The following is a 20,506-nucleotide window of genomic DNA, read 5'->3' as shown; positions in this document are numbered from 1 at the left end:
ACATGGATACATGGCCCTGGAGAAGGACACAGCCACCTGCCTGCTGCTCAGTGTTTTGGCCAGATACAAGTGTCGGTGAGAGGTGCTATGGGCTTCTCGGATGAAAAGGTGGAGGGGAGCAGCTCCCCTGGACAGAGATCCTGTTTGTGGCTAGGGAGGAGCAGCCCATGAGAGGCAGGAGGTGACATGGGACGAGTGATCACATTTGAAAGTCCCATGTGGCAGGGGTGGAAGGAAGGAGAGCAGGATGAGGCTCCATGTGTTAGACATAACTCAGCCCAATGACCAGGCACACAAGACCGAGAAAAGCAGCTCTATCCTGTGGATCCCCAAGGGAATCTGGCCTGGGCAGGTCTGTGCTCCAGGGACTGACGTAGAGGCTGGGACAGGTACCCGCCACGAGGCAAATCATGCACTGCAGAGCTCCAGTGACATGTCCTCACTGCACCTGTGGTGCTGTAAGCACATCCTTGAACTCCATATGATCCTACTGTCCGTCTGGAAGCCAGAAGAAGAGGCACAGGAAGTGACAGCACCTGAAGGGACTCCGGGCTTCCTGAACAGAGTGTATCAAACAGGGCCAGGCCAAGTGCCAGCACACACCGGCATCTCTTGCCTTTCTGGGGAGCCAGGCTGGACAGCAACTGTGTCCAGTGAGCCGAGTTTGGCTCCCTCACATTTTCCAGGTGATTTTCTGTGTGCCATCTTTGGAGAGCAGCACAAGTCTAGGCACAAACAGTGACTCAGGTACCCTGCCCTGTTGCCAAGCCAGGAAGCTGCACGGCAGCTCATGGTGTCCCATCCCTCATTTCACACCCGATAGTTTTTTTTCATCCTCCCTGTGCCCACCACGTGTGCGTGTCACCTCCACCAGTTCCACACGATGTTGGGCTCAAAGGAACATCATAGTAGTGCGGCACAGGCACTTCAGGCACAGGGAAGGCTCACAGCCAGGGGACGGCTCTGCCCCTGCTTTCCGGGAAGCGCGGAGACACGCGGGCCGGCCGAGCACACGTGTGTGCCAGAGCCGGCGGGGCGGGCCCGCGGCGCCGCGGGAAAATGCGCGCCTGCCCCGCCCCCAGGGGGCGCTTCCCGCCAGTCCCGCCCGCGCCGCCCCTCCCACCGCCCGCCGCAGGGCTGGGTCGACCCTCCTCATCCCCGCCCGCCGCAGCGATGGCGGCGAAGCCCGAGGGTCTGCCCGTCCTCAAGATGGCCGCCCGCGCTCCCGGGGCCGGGCGCCCCCTCGGGCCGGTGCCCGCTTCTCGGCGCGCGGCCAGCGGCGAAAGGGTGCGCTCCCGGCGTGCCGCGCGCGGGCGGGGCGGCGCGGGGGTCGCCGGGAGCTGTAGTGCGGGGCGGGTAGTGGTCACGTGGCGCGCTCGGCAGTGGCCGCGCTGGGAGCAGAGGCGCCAAGATGGCGGCGCGGCGGGGCGGAGCGGTGCCCGCCGCCAACGGGGCCGGGGCCGGTGCCACTGCCGCCGCGGCCGCTCCGCGGGGCCTGGCGAGCGGCGGAGCCCTGCACGAGCCGCCTTTCCGCGCCGGCAGCCCCCTGCAGGTAAGGGGCGGCGGGGTGCGGCGGGCCGCGCCGTGACACGTGGAGGCCGGGGCGGCTCCCGCAGCGGCGGCACCACGTGTGCCGGGAGCGGGCCCGCCGCACCGGCGGCGGGCGGGGGGCTGAGTGCGGGTCGGCGGCGGCTGCGCTGGTCCCGGAGTGGGGCGCCCTTTCTCTGGGCGCGGGAATGGGGTGCCCGGAGCTCTCTCGCCGGGGTGGGGTGTCCGCGGGGGGAGATTATGGGGCTGGGGAGTGCCACACCAGGACCACGGGACCCGGCGGGACGGGTGGCTCGGTGTCCCCTGCGGGAGGTGACACCACGGCCTTGGGCAATGGGGGATGCCGCTCGCGCCATTCCCCCGCGCTCTCCATCCCGGCGCCGCTCTCTGCCACCTGCGGCAGAGGGAGCTGGGGCTGGCGCGGTTCGGGACACCGACACGCGCCGGTTTCGGCGGTAGGAGCTCAGCGTGCAGAACACAGCCCAGGCCGGGAGGAAGGTTCCTCGAGCCGTACCGAGAGCTTATCCACGGGAAGCGGGGCTTTATCCCGTAGCAAGAGGCTGCTGTGCCGGGGCAGGTGTGGGGCGCGGCGCTGCTGTTGTTACCGGCCCCGCTGGACCCCTGCCGGGGCTGGGCTGGGTGCGAGTGCGCTGCTGTTTGGACTCGGGGTGTGGGGATGCAGCATTCCAGGAGGGGACGTGGGGGCATCTGCCTTGTGCGTTTGTCGGGATTTTCTGGGGGAAGAAGCCCTAGGCTAGAAGCCGGGCTGGGGGACGCCAGCCCCGTCTCGCCCCTCCCCGACGCGGGCAGAGCGGGCTGTATATAGGGGAAGAGTGATGTGTTCCCGCCTGATGTTTTCCGAAAGCAGCAGAGGAATCCACGGAGCATCCTCTGGCTGTGCCGTACTGGTCGGGCGGAGCCCCCCGGCTTCCCGAGGTCACCCCGCGCCCTTGCCGGTAGCTCCGGCGCTGTAGGAGCAGCCTTGGCAGCCAGGCGGGGACCATGGCCGCCCTGTGCTCGGGGCGTAGCCGCAGCACGCCGGGCACACGTGTCACCAGCAGCCTGCGGGGGCCTCCGTTGTCCCTTCCGGGGACCGGAGCGGCGAGCGCAGTGTACTCTGCTCCGGGTGGGTGCTGGAAGAGCTGGTGGCCACCCTTAGACTGTGTCCATTGTAAGCAGTGAGCTCCAAGCCCAGTACCCCGCGTGCCCAAAGCCCGCTCTGGGGCTGCGGGCATCCTTCCCTTCTCCCCGGCGGTGCTGGTTGCTTGGGCATAGCGTGGCCAGAGCCGAAGCCTGTCCTTGAACATTCCCGTGACCCTATTCCCTGCAACGCTGCTGTAAAGCAAACGCAGGGAGCTGTGAAGGAGGCATGGGGGAGTTCCCCCCTCCCCTCCGGGGTAGGAGTGACAGGGGTCTCTGGCAGGGAGGAGAGCGGGCAGGGACGCTGGAGCAGGCTGGGCTGGTTCATACCCCCGCCCCGACGCACAAGCGATGCTCAAGTGATGAGGGCTGCAGGAGGTGCCCGTCCCCAGGTGGATCAAAGGGAGTCCTGGGGGAACACAGCCCAGGCCGGTGACTCACGGCTGTGGGACTCCTTGTTGCAAGGCGCTGAGTCAAGGGAGTCGAGGAACGCATGGGAGATTGCCCGCCCTCTCTGCTTCCCTCCTGCCCGGGCTGCGGTCAGGAGCCACAGGAAGAGGCCATTTGAGTGGGAGGGTTTTACTTCCCGCCCTCCTAATGTCCAGCGCTGATCACAGCTGGAAACCTCTTATTACATGCTTTCTTTGGGGAGACCCAGCCTTGTGGCCAGACGGGCAGGGCTGTGCAGCCCCGGGGTGTGCTCCGGATCCTTTGCGATCCACAGGCAGGGGTCAGATGGCCCCCGCCTCCCTGGGCTGCTGATGCTCCATCCTGCTGGCTCCTTCGGTGGCTCGGGTGCCTCTGCCTGCCGGTCACCGCTGACTCAGGGTTGCACGCCGGGGCTGGGTGTGTGAGCCTGGATGTCCTCCCAGTATCTGCGTGAGGATTGGCCGGGAATGGCAGCCAGGCTGCGCCTAGAGGGCTGCCAGCAGCCTCTGCGCTGCTCACTGACCAGCAGCCAGCACCGGCGAGGGATGCTGAGCAGGAAGACTGCTCTAAAACAGCTCCATAGCCTGATCTGCATGGTGGGGTGGAGTGGTGTCCTAGTGTCACTGGTGGGCTCCACTTCCAGGCAGAGGGCCCTGGGAGAGGCTGGGCTGAGCTGACAAGCTGCCTGCTGAGCCCCAAACCACTGAACACTCCTGGTCTTTAGGGCTGTCTTGTCACAGACTGGGGGAATTTGGGATGGGTAGCTTCAGGGCATTGCCGTGGGTATCCTGTCTTTGATTCCCAGCTTGGTCTTGTGGTGCCTGTGTTCTGGGGTTGCACGAGGCTCTTGGGTGTGCTGTGGGCAGTGGCGCCTGCTTTGTCTTATTGGAGCAAGTCTCTGAAGAACTCCAGGGACCAGGGATTTGAGTGTGTGGCTTTGGTGCTGTCGTATTTTAGAAACGCCTATTTCATGAGATGCCTGCTGCCTCTCTGGTGCAGTTTACTGCTTGCTGGAAGAGGATTTCTAAGTATTAGCAGATTCTCTCTAGGGACAAGGTACATTTTGTTCTGCATGGACACAGCCTCACGCAAGCTGTGGTACCTATGTGAAAAACAGGTGAACTGCATCAGATGTGCATCCTGCAAGGTTCAGCTGTATTCTTACTGTACTGGTGCTGCTCCAAGGGCAGGAAGATGGGTTGAAGCCTGCTCCTGGCTATCTTTGGGTGGGAGGTGTACTCTCCCAGGGCTCTGTCCTTGGTGCCCTTATCTTTCCAGCCTTCATTATCTGTCTGCCTAAGCCCATCCACAAACAGGAATTCGCATCCTGTCTCCTGCCAGTGACATGCCTGCACTGCTGCTTTGCTCTCTATGTCCTATGGCTCTGCTCAACTGGGGGCTGCAGCCCCTGCCCTTGCCCAGCATCTGGCTTTTCCAGGCTGTCCTGTAGCATGGCCCTGAAATGCAATGCAAATCATTTTTTGAAGTTTCTCAGAATTACCCAAGCATCCCTGGAGGTGGCTGGGGACTGGAAAGGATGTGGGCTTGGGAATTTGAAGGAGGAAGAGAAACAAACTGGTTTGTTCCTGAGTGGCAAGCATAGACTATGTCCTCTTGTAGCCTGCAGCAGAGGTATTGGGGTAGGGCTCCGGCAGTGGCAGCTGGCTGTGCCCCTCTTGCTGACTCCTGCACTTTTGTTATGAATTTCGTAATGGTTTTGGGCTTATCTAAAGCACCAACAGGCGGAATTGGAGGAGCACATGACAGTCCATGAGGTGGCGGGAGCCAGCCTGTCCCCTCCCAGTGTCCCACAGCCAATGTGTGGTGTTGGGTAGAGCCTGGTGTTTTATCCGTTCATCTGTCCCAGTCATGCAGCTGCGGAGTGAATCAGGCAGAAATTTTTAGTGTGGAGGCATCCTGGGTGATTGGAAGGGTCTTGGACTGAAAGCAGCACAGGGTTTTGTGCACTGGACTCCTGAAAGCAAGGGGTAAGGTGCCCTGTGCCACCTTCTGACCTGCAGCTGTGTCCCACCTGCTTCCCCTGCGTGTTCAGGGTGCTGAGGGTGCCCATCCAATGTTTGCAGCACAGGCTGTTGGGAGCCCATGTATGCTGAGGGAAATCAGTGCTGGTAGTGAGGCTGTGCAAAGTGTTTACCTGGCTCCCCATGCTCCTCAACAGTGCTTTTCCCTCGAGGAGGATGACCTGAACTTAACATCATTGGATGCAGAAACCATCTTAGAAGCTGAAGAGATCTTGGGGACAATGCAGAACTATCTCGACTCCTCTGTGATCTCCATCATTGAGGATCTTTCTCTGAGCGAGGTGGGAGCTCACACACGTGTGGGATGTGGCAGCCGGGCTGGCCTTGGCTGTGGCATCAGTGGGGGTGGTGGCAGTGTCCACCGTGTCCAGGTCTTATGGCTATATCCCATCACCCTCTGAGACTGTCCCTACCCTTGCAGCAGAGCAAGGTCTGCCTGGATGCACAGAACGAGCTGTCTCTGCTGACTGCCATCACAGAGATCCTGGACAGCACGGATGATGAGACCCTGTCTCCCTTTGACACCATCATGGATGCAGAGCTGCTGACCTCACCTCGTGAGCGGGAGAATCCCTCGGTAAGTTGGGGGGCAGATGCAGCCTGACCCCAGGGCCCATGGGAAGATGCTCAGGCAGGGCTCCTCCAGATCTTAGTATGAGGGTGCCCTGAAGTAGTAGGACCCTGGCCCCCAGTACCTTGATATATTCTCATGATGGTTACAACATGAGAGAAGTGCTCTGGAGGGCCATGCCTTTGCCTTGGGTCTTTATATAGAGCCAGAGATGTGCCAGAGGCTTTGAGGATCAGCACGTCCCCAATGGGAGCTGCATGCAGTGTGAGTGAAATGGCTGTTTGCTCTTAGGCTTTGTGGGGTGAAGTGCGTGGACAGTGTGAGGCTGGGGGTGGCCTGTCCCCTGCAGCAGCATAGACCCGCCACTGTCTCATCTTCTGTCCATCTTTCCAGTTTCAGAAGTTTCTCACCTTATCCCGCCCATTGCTGGAGTGCGAGGGCCCTACCCTGGAACAGCCTAAGGCTCTCAGGCCTCTCAGCGGCAGCAGCAGTGTCTCTGTGGTTGGGAAGGTGAGCAGCTGAGCAGGAGAAGCTGAAGCAGCGGTGTTGGGGCAGTGCTGGGATAACTGTCCCTGCTGCAGCCCCCAGTCCCAGCCTTCTGTCCTGGCACAGGCATCCTTTCCCAGAAGCGATGCTTTTGCCAGGCACCAGTGGCAGTGGGAGCAGGGTCTGTCTCAGGTGGTGGGCGTCAGGGACTAGGGATGCTCCCATAGGAGCGTTGGATTTCCAGCTCTGTTGTGTTTTGCTGGGCAGGTCAAATGTGTCCCATCTTTTTGTCTGCCATGGGTCTTTGCTGTAGAGTTGCACCAGACCCAGTTGGCTGTCCTAGGGGAGTGCTGCTAAAAGCCCAGGAACTGATGTTTGCTGTGGTCCCCCTTCCCAGACTGACACAGACGTGGCCTGGGACCGTGCTGCTCATGGCCTCGAGGACCCGATGCTGCCAAAGAAGCAAGTCTGCAGCACCCCAAGGGTGGAGCGGAAGGTGGGCTGGCACCGAGCCCGAGAGCAGCCCCTGCCTCAGCGCAGTGATGGGGAAGAAGAAGAGGAGGAGGCTGCCTTGAGCCTGGAGCTAGACAGCAGCATGGAGGCTGTGGATTTCTGTGTGAGTGAGGCTGGGGCGGTGCTGGAGGGGCATGAAGACCCCTGCATCATCAATACAGGTGACGTATCCCTGAGTGAGCTGGTGAAGTCTATGCACCCCTACTGCCTGCCCACCTTCACTGTGTGCCTGGACCCTGACACTGAGCCTGTGGCCAAGGAACTTCTGAGCAGTCCTGTCTTGCTGGAAATTGTGCCTGGAGAAGGAGAGAGTGTGGAGATCCCTGTGGTCCTGCAACCCTTGACTCCCGGCTCCCCTGACCTGGAGCCCCAGCTCCTGGGAATAGAGGAGAGTACCCAGAAGTCAATCCCAGAAGATCGAGGGGAGCTGCCAGGAGCTCCAACCCAGGAGAATGGGGTGGAAGGGGAGGAGGAGGAGAAAAAACTGCCTGCGAAGGAGCCTTCATGCACTATCCCAGAGGCCACCTCCCCACTGGAGACAGCAGCACCTAGAGCCTTAGGTCCCAACAGCAGCTCCTGGCACAGCACAGAGGCCCCAGCAGGTGGAAAACGTGAATGCACTGAGAAGGGACGGGGCCGTGAGAGAGCAAGGAAGAGTCGGAAAAAGAAAGCAGGGGAGGACCAAAGCAAGCAGGCCAGGCCTGGCAAGGACTGTGTCGCCCACCACCTCCGTTCCACTGGCTCTGGACAGCCCCATGTGCAGCCAGCCATCAGCCGGCAGCGGGCAGAGTGTCCCTCTGTTCAGGTCTCAGACTTTCTAGCACAGCAGCTGGAACGAGCCCGGAAAGAGGGGCAGATGGAGCTGCATGCTGAACGGGCACCACGGCACCGGGGCAGGCCACGGAGCACAGCAGGGACCTTCCTGCCCAAGAAAGTGAAGCAGGAGCTGCAGAAGGAGCCAGCACCAGAAACCGTGAATGTGGCCTTGGAGAAGAACAAGACTCCGGTGCCCCTGGAGAAAACTGCACCAAGCATGGAGGGGCAGCCAGCAGCTGCCTGTCCCAGCCTGACAGACCAGGCTGAGGGCCAGGAAGATGCACAGCCATCTGCCGAACAGAGCAGTGGGGTCTTGGAGGCTGCCTCTCAGCTCCCAGAGCAAGGTGTTGGGCTGGAGCCTGCCCAGAGCCTGCCAGTGGCAGAGCCGAGTGAGGGCTTGCCTAAGGAAGCCAAACCCAAGGCCCTGAGCCTGCATGAGTACCGCATCCGCATGCTGCACCGTCAGCCCAGCACAGGTGGCAGCCAGGAAGGCAAGAAGCAAGTGGCCAGCAAGTGGCCCAGTGTCCCTGAGCCTCCGACAGAGCTGGCAGAGATCCCCTGCCTTGTGTCACCCATGCGCTCCGCCACCGAGGCAGACGGTGCTCAGAAGGGACCAGAGAAACCCACCAGCCCTGCTGCTGTCCCTCCTCCTGCCAGCAAAGCTCCGACTGCTCTGACTTCAGCCCCAGCACCTGCCACAGCTCCACCACTCCCATCAACACCAATGCCTTTTGTCGCACCAAATGTGCCCCCAGCTGCTGGGGTGGCCCCCACTGGGATGCCGCCAGCCTCTGCCGGTGCTTATGCCCTTTACCCACCAGTGCCTTCCTGGCCTTGCTTCAGCCCGCAGCCCATGGGCTGCCATGGCTTGCCCCCACCACCCAGTGCCAGCTCCTCCAGTACTTATCACATGGTGCCTGGCGTCCCACCTCCAGCCATGGCCTGGCCCCCTCCACCTGTGCCACCCCCACCTCCATTTGGCCCTGGTGGCCCCTATGCCCCAGTTGGGTGGGCACCACCATCCTACTGGCCAGGAATCCCCATGCCGCCTCCGGTGCCTTCCCTTGCGTACAGGGACCCCGGAGCAGCAGTGCAGGCCGCCACCACCTTCCCAGCTGGCAGCCACTCTGGCACAGCCCTTCTGCATGGGCAGCCTCCTGCCACCCCTGTGCTCAGCTGCCCGGAGCCACCAGCCTTCCCTGCCCCGTCGCCTGCTGCCCTGCCCAGTGAGATGGGGGCTGCAGGTGGCTCGGCCAGGCCAGCGACTGGCAGGGTGTCGCTGTCAGGCCCCAGGAAGCAGGCACGGCTGGCAGGAGAGAGCTCTCTCCCCAAGGCCCCGCTAGCTCCAGTCCCAGCTCAGCCCCTGCCAGCCCCCTCAGCTGCCACTGCCCAGGCCAGCAGGGTCCCTCCTGCAGTGCCAGTCCCCCAGGCTGTCCCCACCCAGCCTCTGGAGGAGCCCCAAGCTGCAACTCCCAACCAGCTCCCAAAGGACCCCCCAGCTGCCATCTGCTACCCAGCAGAGGTGTCTCCTGCCCCTGTTTGGGAGTCCCCTGGCACCCACACCACAGAGAAGGCTGTAGGGTCAGGCAAGGAGGCAGTGGAGAAAGCCCCATTGGAGCCCAAGGCAGCTGCTGGGCAGGAGTTGCCTGGCCAAAAATCCTCGTCCCAGGCTGTGGCACCACCACCAAAAGCAGGTCGAGAGAGCAGCCTTCCCACCAAGGCACCCACTGCACGGCCATGGAGGCACCAGCCACTCCTCAGCCCAGCCCAGCCCAGCGACAGCAGCAAGGACATTGTGCAAGCCTTCATCAGTGAGATCGGTGAGTGGGAGGGCTGCAGGATACTGGGTTGAGTGTCAGCAGCCAGCAAGGCTGCAGTGCTGCCGGCAACCTGGGTAGCAGGACCGGTTCCTGGCACTTCTGGGGGTGAGGGTGGCAAAGCTGTACCCACAGTCTTGCAGTCTCTTCCCAGTACTCTGCTTAGGGTGTTGCCTACAATGGATGGTCTGGGCTGACTGTCCTGAAACTACTCCCTTCTGGGACTGCAGAGCTGGGTGCTCCTGTCCTTGCTGTGGACAGTAACAGACCTGTTGCAGGCTCTGGTACTGCTTTTCCTCCCCAGTGCTTACCCCACCATCCAGGGAGGCTGATGCAGGGGGGAATGGGGTTGGGGTGCATCACTGTATTGCTGAGAGAATTCTAGCTTATCTGACTTGCTTTGCTTTCTCCCTGGCCCAGGCATTGAAGCCACCGACCTGTCCAGCCTGCTGGAGCAGTTTGAGAAGTCTGAAGGTGCGGATCTGGCATTCCATCCCCCATAGGGCTCCCTCCATGCCATGCTGGCCTCCCTGGGCTGTCCATGTTCCCTGTGTCAGGGTGGTAGTGGAAGGGCTGTGAATCTGCTGCCTCTGGGCTCCTGTTACCCTGCCCAGGTGTTTTGTCCTGAGGCTGTCTCTGTCTCCATCTCCTTGGCCTGTGGAAACACCTGGCCCTATGGCAGCCAAAGTGGTGGTGCAGAGTCTGAAGGAAAAAGGATGTGCAGCTCCTATCTCCAGAGAGCTGGGTTTCAGGTGCTGTGAAACCTCCTCCAAGCTGTGTTTGGGGTGCTTTGTGGATCCTGTCCTTCAACCCCACTTGTTGCCACTCTCACCTACCTGTTCTCTTTTCAGCCAAGAAGGAGGAAACTCCTGCACAGCCCCCTGAGGAAAGGCAGCTGATGGGGAGCTCTGGGTAAGTATCAAGACCTTGGCAGCTGATACCCAGCATGGCAGCCAGCAGAGCAAGGGCAGAGGGCAGCTTTCAGTCCTGGCAGGGTTTGAAATGTGCTGGGGCTGTGTCTATTGGCCCAGGAGAGGCTGAGCTTGTCACTGGACTAGGACAGAGCTGGCACTACGGGGGAAAAATTGGGAGAAGCAGTGATGGGCATGACCAGGCTGTGCAAGTTTTATCCTTGCAGCTCTGTTGGATCCTCTGTCCTCATGAACTGACCAGTGGGGCAGATTGAGTGGGTGCCCCGGGTGTGGGGAATGGGGCTGGGCTTTGCCTGCTGTGTTTGACAAAGCTGCTTTCCCATTCTCAGGCCTGAGACTCAGCAGGATGCACCGACCCAGCAGGACAGGAAGCCCCCAGATGGCCTGCAGGCCTCTGAGCTGGCCAATGTGGCAGGTAATGAATACTTGGGGCGAGGTAGGGTAGTCTGCCATGTTGTGTATCTGGGGGGACACCTTGGGGAGTGAGGGGGGCTGGGACATGAGGGAGCCCCAGCTGGGTGAGTTGCAGCAAAGGGCTGCTCTTGTAAGCATTCTGTTGCTCTCCCAGGCCTCACGCCCCCAGCGACACCTCCTCACCAGCTCTGGAAGCCTTTGCCTGCTGTCTCACTGCTGGCCAAGACCAAGTCACCTGGGTCCGTGACCCAGGAAGGGCCCCAGAAGACAACCAAGCTGATGAAAGCCAAGCCACTGCCCCCAAACAAGATCCAGATGAAGAGCATGGTGCCAGCCCCTGCCAGCACAGCCCCTAACCACGTCTGCTCGGGAGACCATGACTACTGCATCCTAGGAACACCACGGCCGGAGAACAGCAATATTCCTGGCAAGCAGCCTGCTGCCAAGGGTGGCTCCCGTTGGAATGTCAAACACCACCGGGACATCACTATCAAACCCATCTCCTCCTTAACCAAACGGACGCTGGACCAACCTGAGCCCACCCCACCAGCCCCTAACACCACCGTGGGGCACAGCCAGGAGCCCTTGGGGATGGCCCGCCAAGCTCCCCTGGATTATCGGACTACCATCCCCAACAAGGCCACCACTGTGTGCAGCAGTCCCCCCACTTCAGTGCTCCTGTCTCCAGCTGCATCCCCCTGCCGGGAACAGGAGGTGCGGACTCCCAGTGCTCAGCCCAGCCATGCTGCTGCCAAGCGGTCTCTGCGCTGCTACCGGAGACCCCAGGACTCACCCAGCCCCTCTACCGACAGCTGGAGGGCTGGCAGGAGTCGTGCCAGCCGTTCTTTCAGCTCCAGTTCAGATGGAGCTAGCGAGTCCTCGTCTTCATCTTCATCCTCGTCCTCCCGATCCCGGTCACGGTCGCTCTCCCCACCCCCCAAGCGGTGGCGAAGGTAAGCAGTGGATTGTTGCTGCTCTTGGGGCAGTTGTCCAGTGGCCAGTCTTTTGCAAGTGCCCAGACACATCTTTACGGTCCTACTAGATGGCTGGATTTGATCTTTGTGTCCTTGTAGCCCTTCTGAAGAGATGTTTGGCTCACAGAGGGTGGGGGAGCTGCAGCAGCACCCTGCCCATCCATTTCTGGCTGAAGCCCACATGTGGACCTCTGTAGCTGCAAAGCCACCACTGAGCCAGACTTCCTTACTCCTTCTGGAACACCCAGTCCATGTTACAAGTTCTTTGTAAGGACTGCATCTTTGCTTTTGGATGCTTTTTCTGGAGTATTATAGCAGGTGTTCTTATTTGTGCTGTGGGGCTGCTGCAGCCCTTGGTGTAGAAATGAGAGGAGCCGCAGTGGAGCTCTCCAGAGAGCTGCTGGAGGCAAGCAGGGAAAAACCTGTCTGCCTTGGCTGCCTCAGGGGCTCCCTGTCCTCCTTATGCAGTTGGCTGTGTAGGAAAGTGGGACAGCTTGGTCTCTGTGGGATGCATTTCTTTTGGAGTCCTTTAGAGTGATGTGCAGTCTGTCCCAGCTGGGCTGGGAGGCACTGGAGCTGGTAAAGGGATTCTCTTTCTGTTGTTCTCTTGGTGTCGACCAGTTCTGGAGACATCCCTGGGCATGAGAGGCCTGTCCAACCAAGACCCCTTCATTGATTGCTAGTATATGCAGAGACTGGAGCTGGAAAGGGCAGATATAAAAGTGTCATGTTCCATGGATGCCCAGATTGGAGATTGTCAAGTAACATGTCTGGCTTGGCTTTCCAGCAAATCAGCTGGCCTTGTGTTGGAAAATGTCCCCACGTACTGTGCCACCCTGACTTGCTGTCCTCCAGGAGAATATGTGGCAGAGCTAGGCAGCATGCCCTGCCAGGCCTGGGTTTGCCCATGGCAGGGATCACTTATGGCCAGCGTATCTGGAGAGGGACTGTGCTCCTGGCTGGGGGCAGCACAGCTTAATCCCAGATGTGTTTTTGTTCTGCTGTCCTTAAGCTTTCCCTGGCCTTGCTGGAGCTCTTGCAGTCTCTGTTCACATGGCTGTTGAGCACAATGTGGATATAGTGTTGTCCTATGCATTGTGTGGGGCTCTGCACAGAAGTCCCAGCCTTTTCTGGGCCCACTCAGGCACAGCCCTGTGCTTCACAGTTCCCCCATGATTATTTATTGCTCTTGAAAAGCTATGCCTCCTGTGAGCCTGCTCCCTTTTCTCTGTGGCATTGAGAGCCAAATGGAGCAACATTTCTGTAGTGTTGTTGCTGCCCTGGCAATCTTGGGTGGAGGCTTCCCCATCCTGGGGGTGTGTGCTGTCCTAGTGGGATGCTGGATACCACAGGGATGGTCGAGGTCCTTTTTTACTTTGGAGCCTCATGATGCTGGACAAAGCGAGGGCTCAGCTGTATCTCTCCTTCCCCCAGGTACCGCTCAAGATGTTCCCACAGCTCCTCCTCCCGCTCCAGCTGTGGGTCATGTGGCAGATCCCGGGACAGGTCCTCATCCTCATCATCAACATCCTCCTACTCATCCAGGTCCACATCCCGCAGCCAGTCCCGCTCTCCCTCACCCCGCAGGAGGAGTAACAGGAGGAGAAGGTGAGCGTGGCCACCCTGCAGGGGTGTGAGCTCTCCCCAGCCCATCTCCCAGCCTCCTGGGGAGGAGGGGTGGACCCACTCCTTCAAGATCTTCCTTGTGTTTGGAATCACTGTTCTGACACCCGCCCTGATTCTGTAGCTCATGTGTCTGGTTTCTGCCCTGACAGATACAGTTATGATGCACAGGACCACTACCAAAGGCAGAGGATCCTTCAGAAGGAACGTGCAATAGTGAGTGATGGAGGGCTGGGAATATGAGGCTGGAAATTTGGGGGTCCACAGCCCCTCTGTCACTTCAGAAAGCCACGGGATGCAGCCTTGCCAGCAGCATTGCTGGGAGGCCCTGGCCAGGGCACAGTGTGGTGGGAGGCTGTGCAGGGAGGGTGCTCTGTGCGAGAGGTCCTGCTCATGGATGGGGCATCCCTACCCACAGGAGGAGCGGCGAGTTGTGTTTATCGGCAAGATCCCCAGCAGGATGACACGGTCAGAGCTGCGGCACCGCTTCTCTGTATTTGGGGACATTGAAGAGTGTACCCTGCATTTCCGCTCCGAAGGGTAAGAGCTGTGGGAAGATGGGTCGGTCCCTTCCCAGGGATGACTCCTTGGCCCTTTTCCTATTACTCAAGGGGACATTGCAGACCGAGGGATAACAAACATAACTGTTGCTGCTGATCTCCTCCAATGTCAGGGATAATTATGGCTTTGTCACCTACCGCTATGCTGAGGAAGCCTTTGCTGCCATCGAGAGTGGACACAAACTGCGGCGCCCAGATGAGCAACCCTTTGACCTGTGCTTTGGTGGCCGCAGGCAGTTCTGCAGGAGGAACTATGCCGACTTGGGTGAGTTGTGCAACCTCCAGGTTAGGGGTTGGTCTCCCTGGGTACTTCTCTTCTTTCCAGAGGCATAGGAGTCCCCATACTTGAAGTCAGTTAGGGTTGGCAGCAGAGCCACATCCAGGAACAGTCCTGCCCTGAAGGGAGGTTGAATGGGGGCTCCCTGTCTCTCCAGCACTGTGTTGGAGGCTGGCCCAGCTCTGGGTCTAGAGGCTAGCAGGTGAAACAAGACAAGAAGTTTGCTCTGGGAATCGTCAGAACTGTTCCAGTGTTTCCATGGGCTCAAGACAGCCTCTCCCCATCTCTTCCAGATTCAAACCGGGAGGATTTTGACCCAGCTCCTGTCAAGAGCAAGTTTGACTCCCTGGACTTCGACACTCTGCTGCAGCAGGCACAGCGCAGCCTGCGGAGGTAGCGGCAGGCAAGGCGGAGCACCCGCCCCCACTTTTATACTCAAATACAAAAGGCAAAAAAAGTATGGAGAGAGAGAGAGATGAGGTTTTTAATAAAATGAAAAAGGAAAAAAATTTGTTTTATAACCAGTATTTAAGGAGGACGGGTCATTGGCCTTCAACTGGAGCAGTCCAGGCAAGTGGCAGCCCTGGGCTTGCTCCAGACTTATAATAAATGCGGATGCCCAAGCAGCAGCACTGCCTTGTTTCCTCCTTTGTGTGGACAGTTCCCAGGTGTGGGCTCAGGCTGTGCCCCACTCAAGACCCCAGGGACTCTGCCTATGGTACGGACCCATGAAATGTTGCAGGTCCTGGACTGGGCACAGGAGTGGGATGTCTGGGGAGAATGGGGCAGGGCTGAGGTCACTGAGCGTGACTGTCAGGCAGTCTGCAGTGGCTGGCACGGGGTGAATGCCTCTCTGAGGACCGCTGTGACAATCTCTCGGGCTCTGCTGCCTGCAGGACTTGGCGCCTCGAGGCTCCCAGCCGTTTTGGGGCCACCTGCACCTCCCGCGCTGGCCACGGGGGGGCAGTGCAAGATCCTCCAGCGCCGTTCCCGGCAGTGGGCTGGGAGTGGGCTGTAGCCCTTGGCCAGAGCTCGGGCCCACTGCCCTGTGTGCATGTCCCTTTCGAGCCTGCTCCTTGGTATTGCTCCGGCTTCCTGGAAGGAGAGGGGTGGCATCTCATCTCTGGGTTTCCCCCGAGGGAGAGGTGTTTGTGTGACTGCAGAAAGATTACAGCTGTCTGCAGTGGGATGGTGCTTGGCAGGAAAGGATGGCCAGTGGCAGGGAGGGATGGATGACGCCTGTCTAGGCCCTCTCAGTGCATTGCAGCTCATGGAGGAGGGGAGCGATTGCTGGCAGCCCCCAAGGGAGCATGCTTGGGCCTCCTGCCAAGCATCTTTCCTGCTCTTGTGCTGGCAGTCAGAGAAAAGCCCTGCCTTAGACTGCTCCTGGACTGGGACAAACTTGGGGGTCCCTTGCAGGTGGCAGTGCTGACTGGGAACCCTGAGATGGCATTGAGTACCCTGGCTTTAGGACTGGGGCAGGCTTAGGGCAGGGTACAGTGGCACTTGTTTGAGCCCTCTCTTGGCCCCTAACCCTGGTTTAGGGATGCCTGCAGCTGCCCAACTGGGCAGTGCAGAGCTGGGAGGGTGTGGAGGGAAGTGATGGGCAGGGGATGGACCCCCCATGCCACTCCCAGGGTTTTTCCATGGTGTTTGTGGGGGGAGGGGGCTGGTCAAAGTCCCTTCAGATCCCTTGGTGGAGGCAGCATCCACTCTAATAGTGTGAGAACAGGGAGGGGAATGGGGCAATAAACCCAGCATGGGGCGTTCAGCCATGTTGATGCTGATGTTGCTGCTTGGATCGTGTTCAAGGCTCTGAGCCCTTTGTGGCTGTACCTGGATGTCTTGCAGCACTGTTATGGTCTGACACTGTGGCTGGAACCCACCTCTTCTGTCACTGCTCCCCTAGATGGAGCAAGGTCCTCCTGCTTCTGCCTGCACACCAGGTGACTTGTGCAGCTCCAATGCTCAGCCCAGGGAGGCCTCTGCAGTACCCAGGGATGTGGGGTACAGTAAGGCTGCCTGCAGGTGGGCAATAAATGAGCTCCCACCCTGTTCTCTCCTGTATGGCACTGGACTTTACACAAGGGAGAGACCAAGGAGGCAGCTGCAGGCAAGGGTGTGAGTGGGATAGGGGGAGGCAAGGAGAGGGCTGTTAATCAGTAATGCAGTTCTTCCAGAGACATCAAAGGAGGGATGACAGTCAGGGCCCAGTGGGGTCTTATGGGGAGGATGTGTGTCCCTTTCTGTGAGTTCATGCAAAGCAGTGTGGTTGCAGCAGACCTGCATCCCCTCTCCTGTCCAGAGCTGCTGGGGTGATGGTGGTGCTGACCAGCATCTCCCTGGTCTTAGAGCTGTCATAGCAGTAGTGAGGGCATGTGGATCCAAGCAAGTTTTACAGGGAGAGCATCTGGTAAGCCAGCTGCAAAAACACTCTCTAGCTGTTGGGTGATTCAGGCCTGAAGAAGGACTTGTGTGCCTTAGAGCTGGGCTTGTTTCTACAAATACTTTAAGTGATCTGAAAGTTTCTTTACAGCTTTTCCTCAAAATTGTGGTGCAGCTGAAGAGGCAGGCAGGAGTGGGTAGTGTTATATAGGCGAGATAGAGCTGGGCATGGGGGTTGTTTGTTGTCAGCAACCCCAGGAACCCTGGGCATGTGCTATTCCATAGACCTTAGGTGTGTGCATTTGGGCAGCCCAGTGAGCACAGCATCACTCCAAATATGTGTGCTTCTGACTGTTGTGTGAACAAGGCTGTGTCCTTGTGTTGCTACGGCTGGGCTGCACATGGTCCCCTCTCTTCCCACTGCTCCTGAGGGTGAGGAAAGGCAGGGGGTGTGAAAGCGTTTGTATTGCCAAAAGAATTAACACCCTGCTGTTGTGCCCTATAAATCTTCTGAGTGTTAGAGGTTGGCTTTATCCCCCTGTGTTACAGTTTAATGGTTTCCGTTAGTAATAACCTGTCCCTGTGTTCTTGGTTATTGATTTAAGGTTTGTTGTGGAGTGTGTGAGAGTTGCAGAAAGGTGTTTTCCTGCTGTCCAGCCAGTGGCAAAGGCACTGCTGCAGAGAGGAGGCAGGAGTGTGGAAAGCAGTGCACAGCCAGCTCTCTGGAAGTATGGGTGCTGGTGGAAGCTCTCTGGAGAGAACTGGGACAGTGGCAAGGAGCAGCACTTGGAGCACATACCTCTCCCTGGCAGGCAAGCCAGAGGTGAGGAGCAAAGCTGAGGCTTTGTAGGAACCCCAGTTCTCTTGGGAACAAATCCACTTCACCGTAGGATAGCCAACCTTCCTCCCACAAGCAGCAGCATCCTGTGCTGCCTGTGCAAGTGTCTCTGCCCTGAGGTGCAGCAGCCCATGGCTGGGAACCACACAGAAGGTGTTTTCCAAGATGTCACTAAGCAGAGGTGGGGTTTTCACTCTGTTTCTCTTCAAAGCACTCTCAGCCTTTCCCCTTCTGTTCCTGCTACAGGCTCCAATCTCCAGCAGTTGTCCCTTCCTGCACCAGGGCTGTTATCTACAGTCTTCTGGAACAATCTCTAAGGGATTAATGCCGATTTCACATCTTCCTTCTTTCCCTTTTCATTCTCTCTTGCATTAGTATGTTCTGAACATGATCTCCAAGCTAGAAAGCAGCTAGAAGGGCATCCAAATTGGTCTTTCATAGTGGGTAAAACCTGCAAGATGAGGGGCTTGTGCTCTGTGCATAAGCTGGTTTGGAGCCCATATGCAGAAGGCACGGGGGCAGTAGGAGTGTCTGACAGCAGCACTCCTTGCACATCTCTGTCCAGGGCTGAAGGCTGCACAGCCCTTGTCCTCTTTGCTTTGCAGAGATCAACATTTCCTCAGCAACAGCAGAGGCCCTTATCCTCAGGAAGGATTATTCTGGGACCATGGAGCTGGGTGCTGCCAGGTGTGGAGTACCCACATTTCTGTGGGGTGGGTGTGCATTCCCACACTTAGGATATTCACACTTAAGATGTTCAGCACACTCATCCTAAAAGCTGACAGGGACCCCTGTGGGCAGAGGTGCCAGGCAGGAGCCTGGCTATGGTCCCTGCTGTTGGCACCCATTCCAGTCCCTGGGACCACCAGTCCTCGAGATTCAGAACTCCTGACCCAAAGGCAGAGGTTGCTGCTGTGGCATATCTGTGCCCCCCCCCCCCAACCTGGATTCCCTCCACTGGGAGCCCCACAGGAGTATCCAGCTCCAGGGTGCCTGCTGACAGTGACCATGGCAGTCTGGTGCTGGGATTGATGCGTGGGGGCTCAGAGGAGCCTCAGAGAGCTGGGAGAGGTGCTCATCCCCCTTTGGCATGCAGCACCTCCAGGTTTGGGCTCCCTCACTCTCACCATACTTTCTCCGTTCTCTTACACACTCCTCATCCCACATCCCTGCCTGCCTGCCTGCAAATAAGCCTTGGAGGCCAGCCAGTGGCTGTGTGTCCTTTAAATCTATCGTTTTACAGCTGAGAGACTGGGTTAATGCCCCTTTTCCCTCTTATTGCTGCTGCTGCAGTTACTGTGTGTGCTTGTGTTCGCACTGGGCAGTCCTACAGGATCACCCTGTAGTCCAGTGTCTGCAGCTGGGAGTAAACATACAGTGAACATCCTGTTGGTGCCTCTAGTCTGGACACCTGCTCCACTCACCTCACAAACCAGGTGCTGCAAATGCTTTCTGACTCCTCTCGGAAAAAAACCCTGCAGCTGTAACATGCTACAGGAAGCAGGCAGTGAGATTAAGGGACCATTGGTCTGGAGCTTGGCAATGGCAGAGAATTAATGAAAATAAAAAATTACATAGGATCTAGAAAATTGATGCGAACTTGGGGAAGTAAAAACCTGAAGCAAAACAAAACAAAAAGGCCCCAACCAAAACCGCACAAAAAACGCAACTACAATTTTTCTGTCAATCTAGGAAAATTCCCTCCTGACCCTAATCTGGCAATAGCATTAAGCCTAATGTGTGAGCAGACCTCTGGGACTGTAATGCCAGGAGCACCAATGCATGAGACCAAGAGCTTGCCTTTAGTTTCCCTAAGGAAGGAAAACCTCAGTACCTTTAGAAGCAAATTAAGAGGAAAATGATATTTTTCATCATCACAATGACCAGCAGAATCCCAGAAGCCTGAGGTAAAGCAGCATCTCCTCCAAACAGCCTTAGCACTGCTGACTCCTTGGCCAGCCTGGATCTGTATCCCAGGCTGAGCCGCCCATTTCCAGGGCTCCTTCACTTACAAATTAATGGAGGGAATTCTATCAAACTGTGTGTTAAATTGATGCGGGTTTTTCTGCCTCATTACCCTTCTCGGAAGGCTGGTCCAGAACATCAATCCTGGCAGGGGTATAAGCTCTCTAATCCACCACCTAAACTTATTAAATACTTTTTGCCTCTATTGTTCATCTTACATATTTTCATAGCAATTTTATTTACCATTTTTTTTCAGTGGTTCTTCTGTCCTCTCTCAGCCCCTGCCTGGTCAGAACAAACTAGATTCTTAATCAGCTCGTGTTTGTTTGTCTCGGCATCCAAATAGTTTTTCTCTGTGCAGTGGAAATTTATCCTTCCTGGATGTAGAGCTGCAAGGATATTCTGGAGGAAGTCTCACAATGCCTTGCGCAATGGCAATAATGTCTCTGTCTCTGCTAAAAATAACTTGTCTGATGCATCCTAGCATAGTGCCATTCCTTTTTCACAGAAGCATCACACTGCTGCTTCATATTCATCCTTCAGTGCAATAAGGTATTTTTATTCCTTTGGAGACTTCATTTCATCAGTTCGTAGCAAATGTCCTTGCTGCTGATCCCCAAGTGTTTAATCTGCCCTTTCTGCCATTAAATTTCACCCTACTTCTCTCATCTTTTGACAAGGTCAAGGTCCCCTTCTTCCCCTGTGAGGAACTATTACTCTCAGCACTTGCAATACCTCCCAACTGTCTGCCTCCTCTGCATTTTGGGAGCTTGCACTTGTGTCTTCTGAAATTACCAACGGATTTACTAGACTGAATTTATTCTCGGCATCTGTGGTTAATACCTCTCCTGCAGCCTGGCCAGTTTCTCCTGTATCTCCTCTCCAACCTTGGGAATGATCTTCACCTTTAGCAGCATGGTTTGTAGTACACCATCCTTTACTCTGAACTGAGTGCCTCAATCTAAGAAACTGGCAGCTTCATCTAAGGGATTATTTCTATTGTGCTGCTCCTGTTTCACCAGGTATCTCCTCACTCCCTGTGTTCCCCTCACCAACTTTACTGAAACAGAGTTAAACCTACTTGGGGTTTGATTGCAGGTGGTTCATGTCTCCTCTCCCCTTACCTGTCTCCCTGCAGTGCTACATTTGGTGTCTGCTCCTCCCTGCAGGTCTGTT

The 20,506-nt window shown here is 57.6% G+C and overlaps 1 protein-coding gene across 1 annotated transcript; it reads left to right on the top strand.

Annotated features, from left to right (window-relative positions):
• The first annotated feature begins 1,390 nt into the window (after positions 1 to 1,390).
• PPRC1 (PPARG related coactivator 1) lies at positions 1,391 to 14,774 on the top strand. Its single transcript, XM_083865918.1, has 14 exons — positions 1,391 to 1,552; positions 5,297 to 5,440; positions 5,581 to 5,736; positions 6,124 to 6,240; positions 6,614 to 9,365; positions 9,783 to 9,836; positions 10,214 to 10,274; positions 10,624 to 10,709; positions 10,863 to 11,661; positions 13,117 to 13,290; positions 13,458 to 13,521; positions 13,724 to 13,845; positions 13,979 to 14,130; positions 14,436 to 14,774. Exons 1-14 carry the CDS (start codon positions 1,412 to 1,414, stop codon positions 14,537 to 14,539), a joined length of 4,926 nt encoding a protein of 1,641 aa, XP_083722044.1. The 5' UTR covers positions 1,391 to 1,411; the 3' UTR covers positions 14,540 to 14,774.
• Positions 14,775 to 20,506: the final 5,732 nt, after the last annotated feature.

Source organism: Zosterops lateralis, assembly GCF_965231275.1.
Source record: "Zosterops lateralis genome assembly, chromosome: 8".
Lineage (NCBI taxonomy): Eukaryota > Metazoa > Chordata > Aves > Passeriformes > Zosteropidae > Zosterops > Zosterops lateralis.
This window is presented reverse-complemented; position numbering and strand designations above follow the sequence as displayed.

Coding starts and splice junctions, on each gene's coding strand:
- PPRC1 (XM_083865918.1), top strand. CDS start 1,412: ATGGCGGCGCGGCGGGGCGGAGCGGTGCCCGCCGCCAACGGGGCCGGG. Junction 5,441..5,580: donor AGGATCTTTCTCTGAGCGAG/GTGGGAGCTCAC, acceptor CTACCCTTGCAG/CAGAGCAAGGTCTGCCTGGA. Junction 13,846..13,978: donor CTGCATTTCCGCTCCGAAGG/GTAAGAGCTGTG, acceptor CTCCAATGTCAG/GGATAATTATGGCTTTGTCA.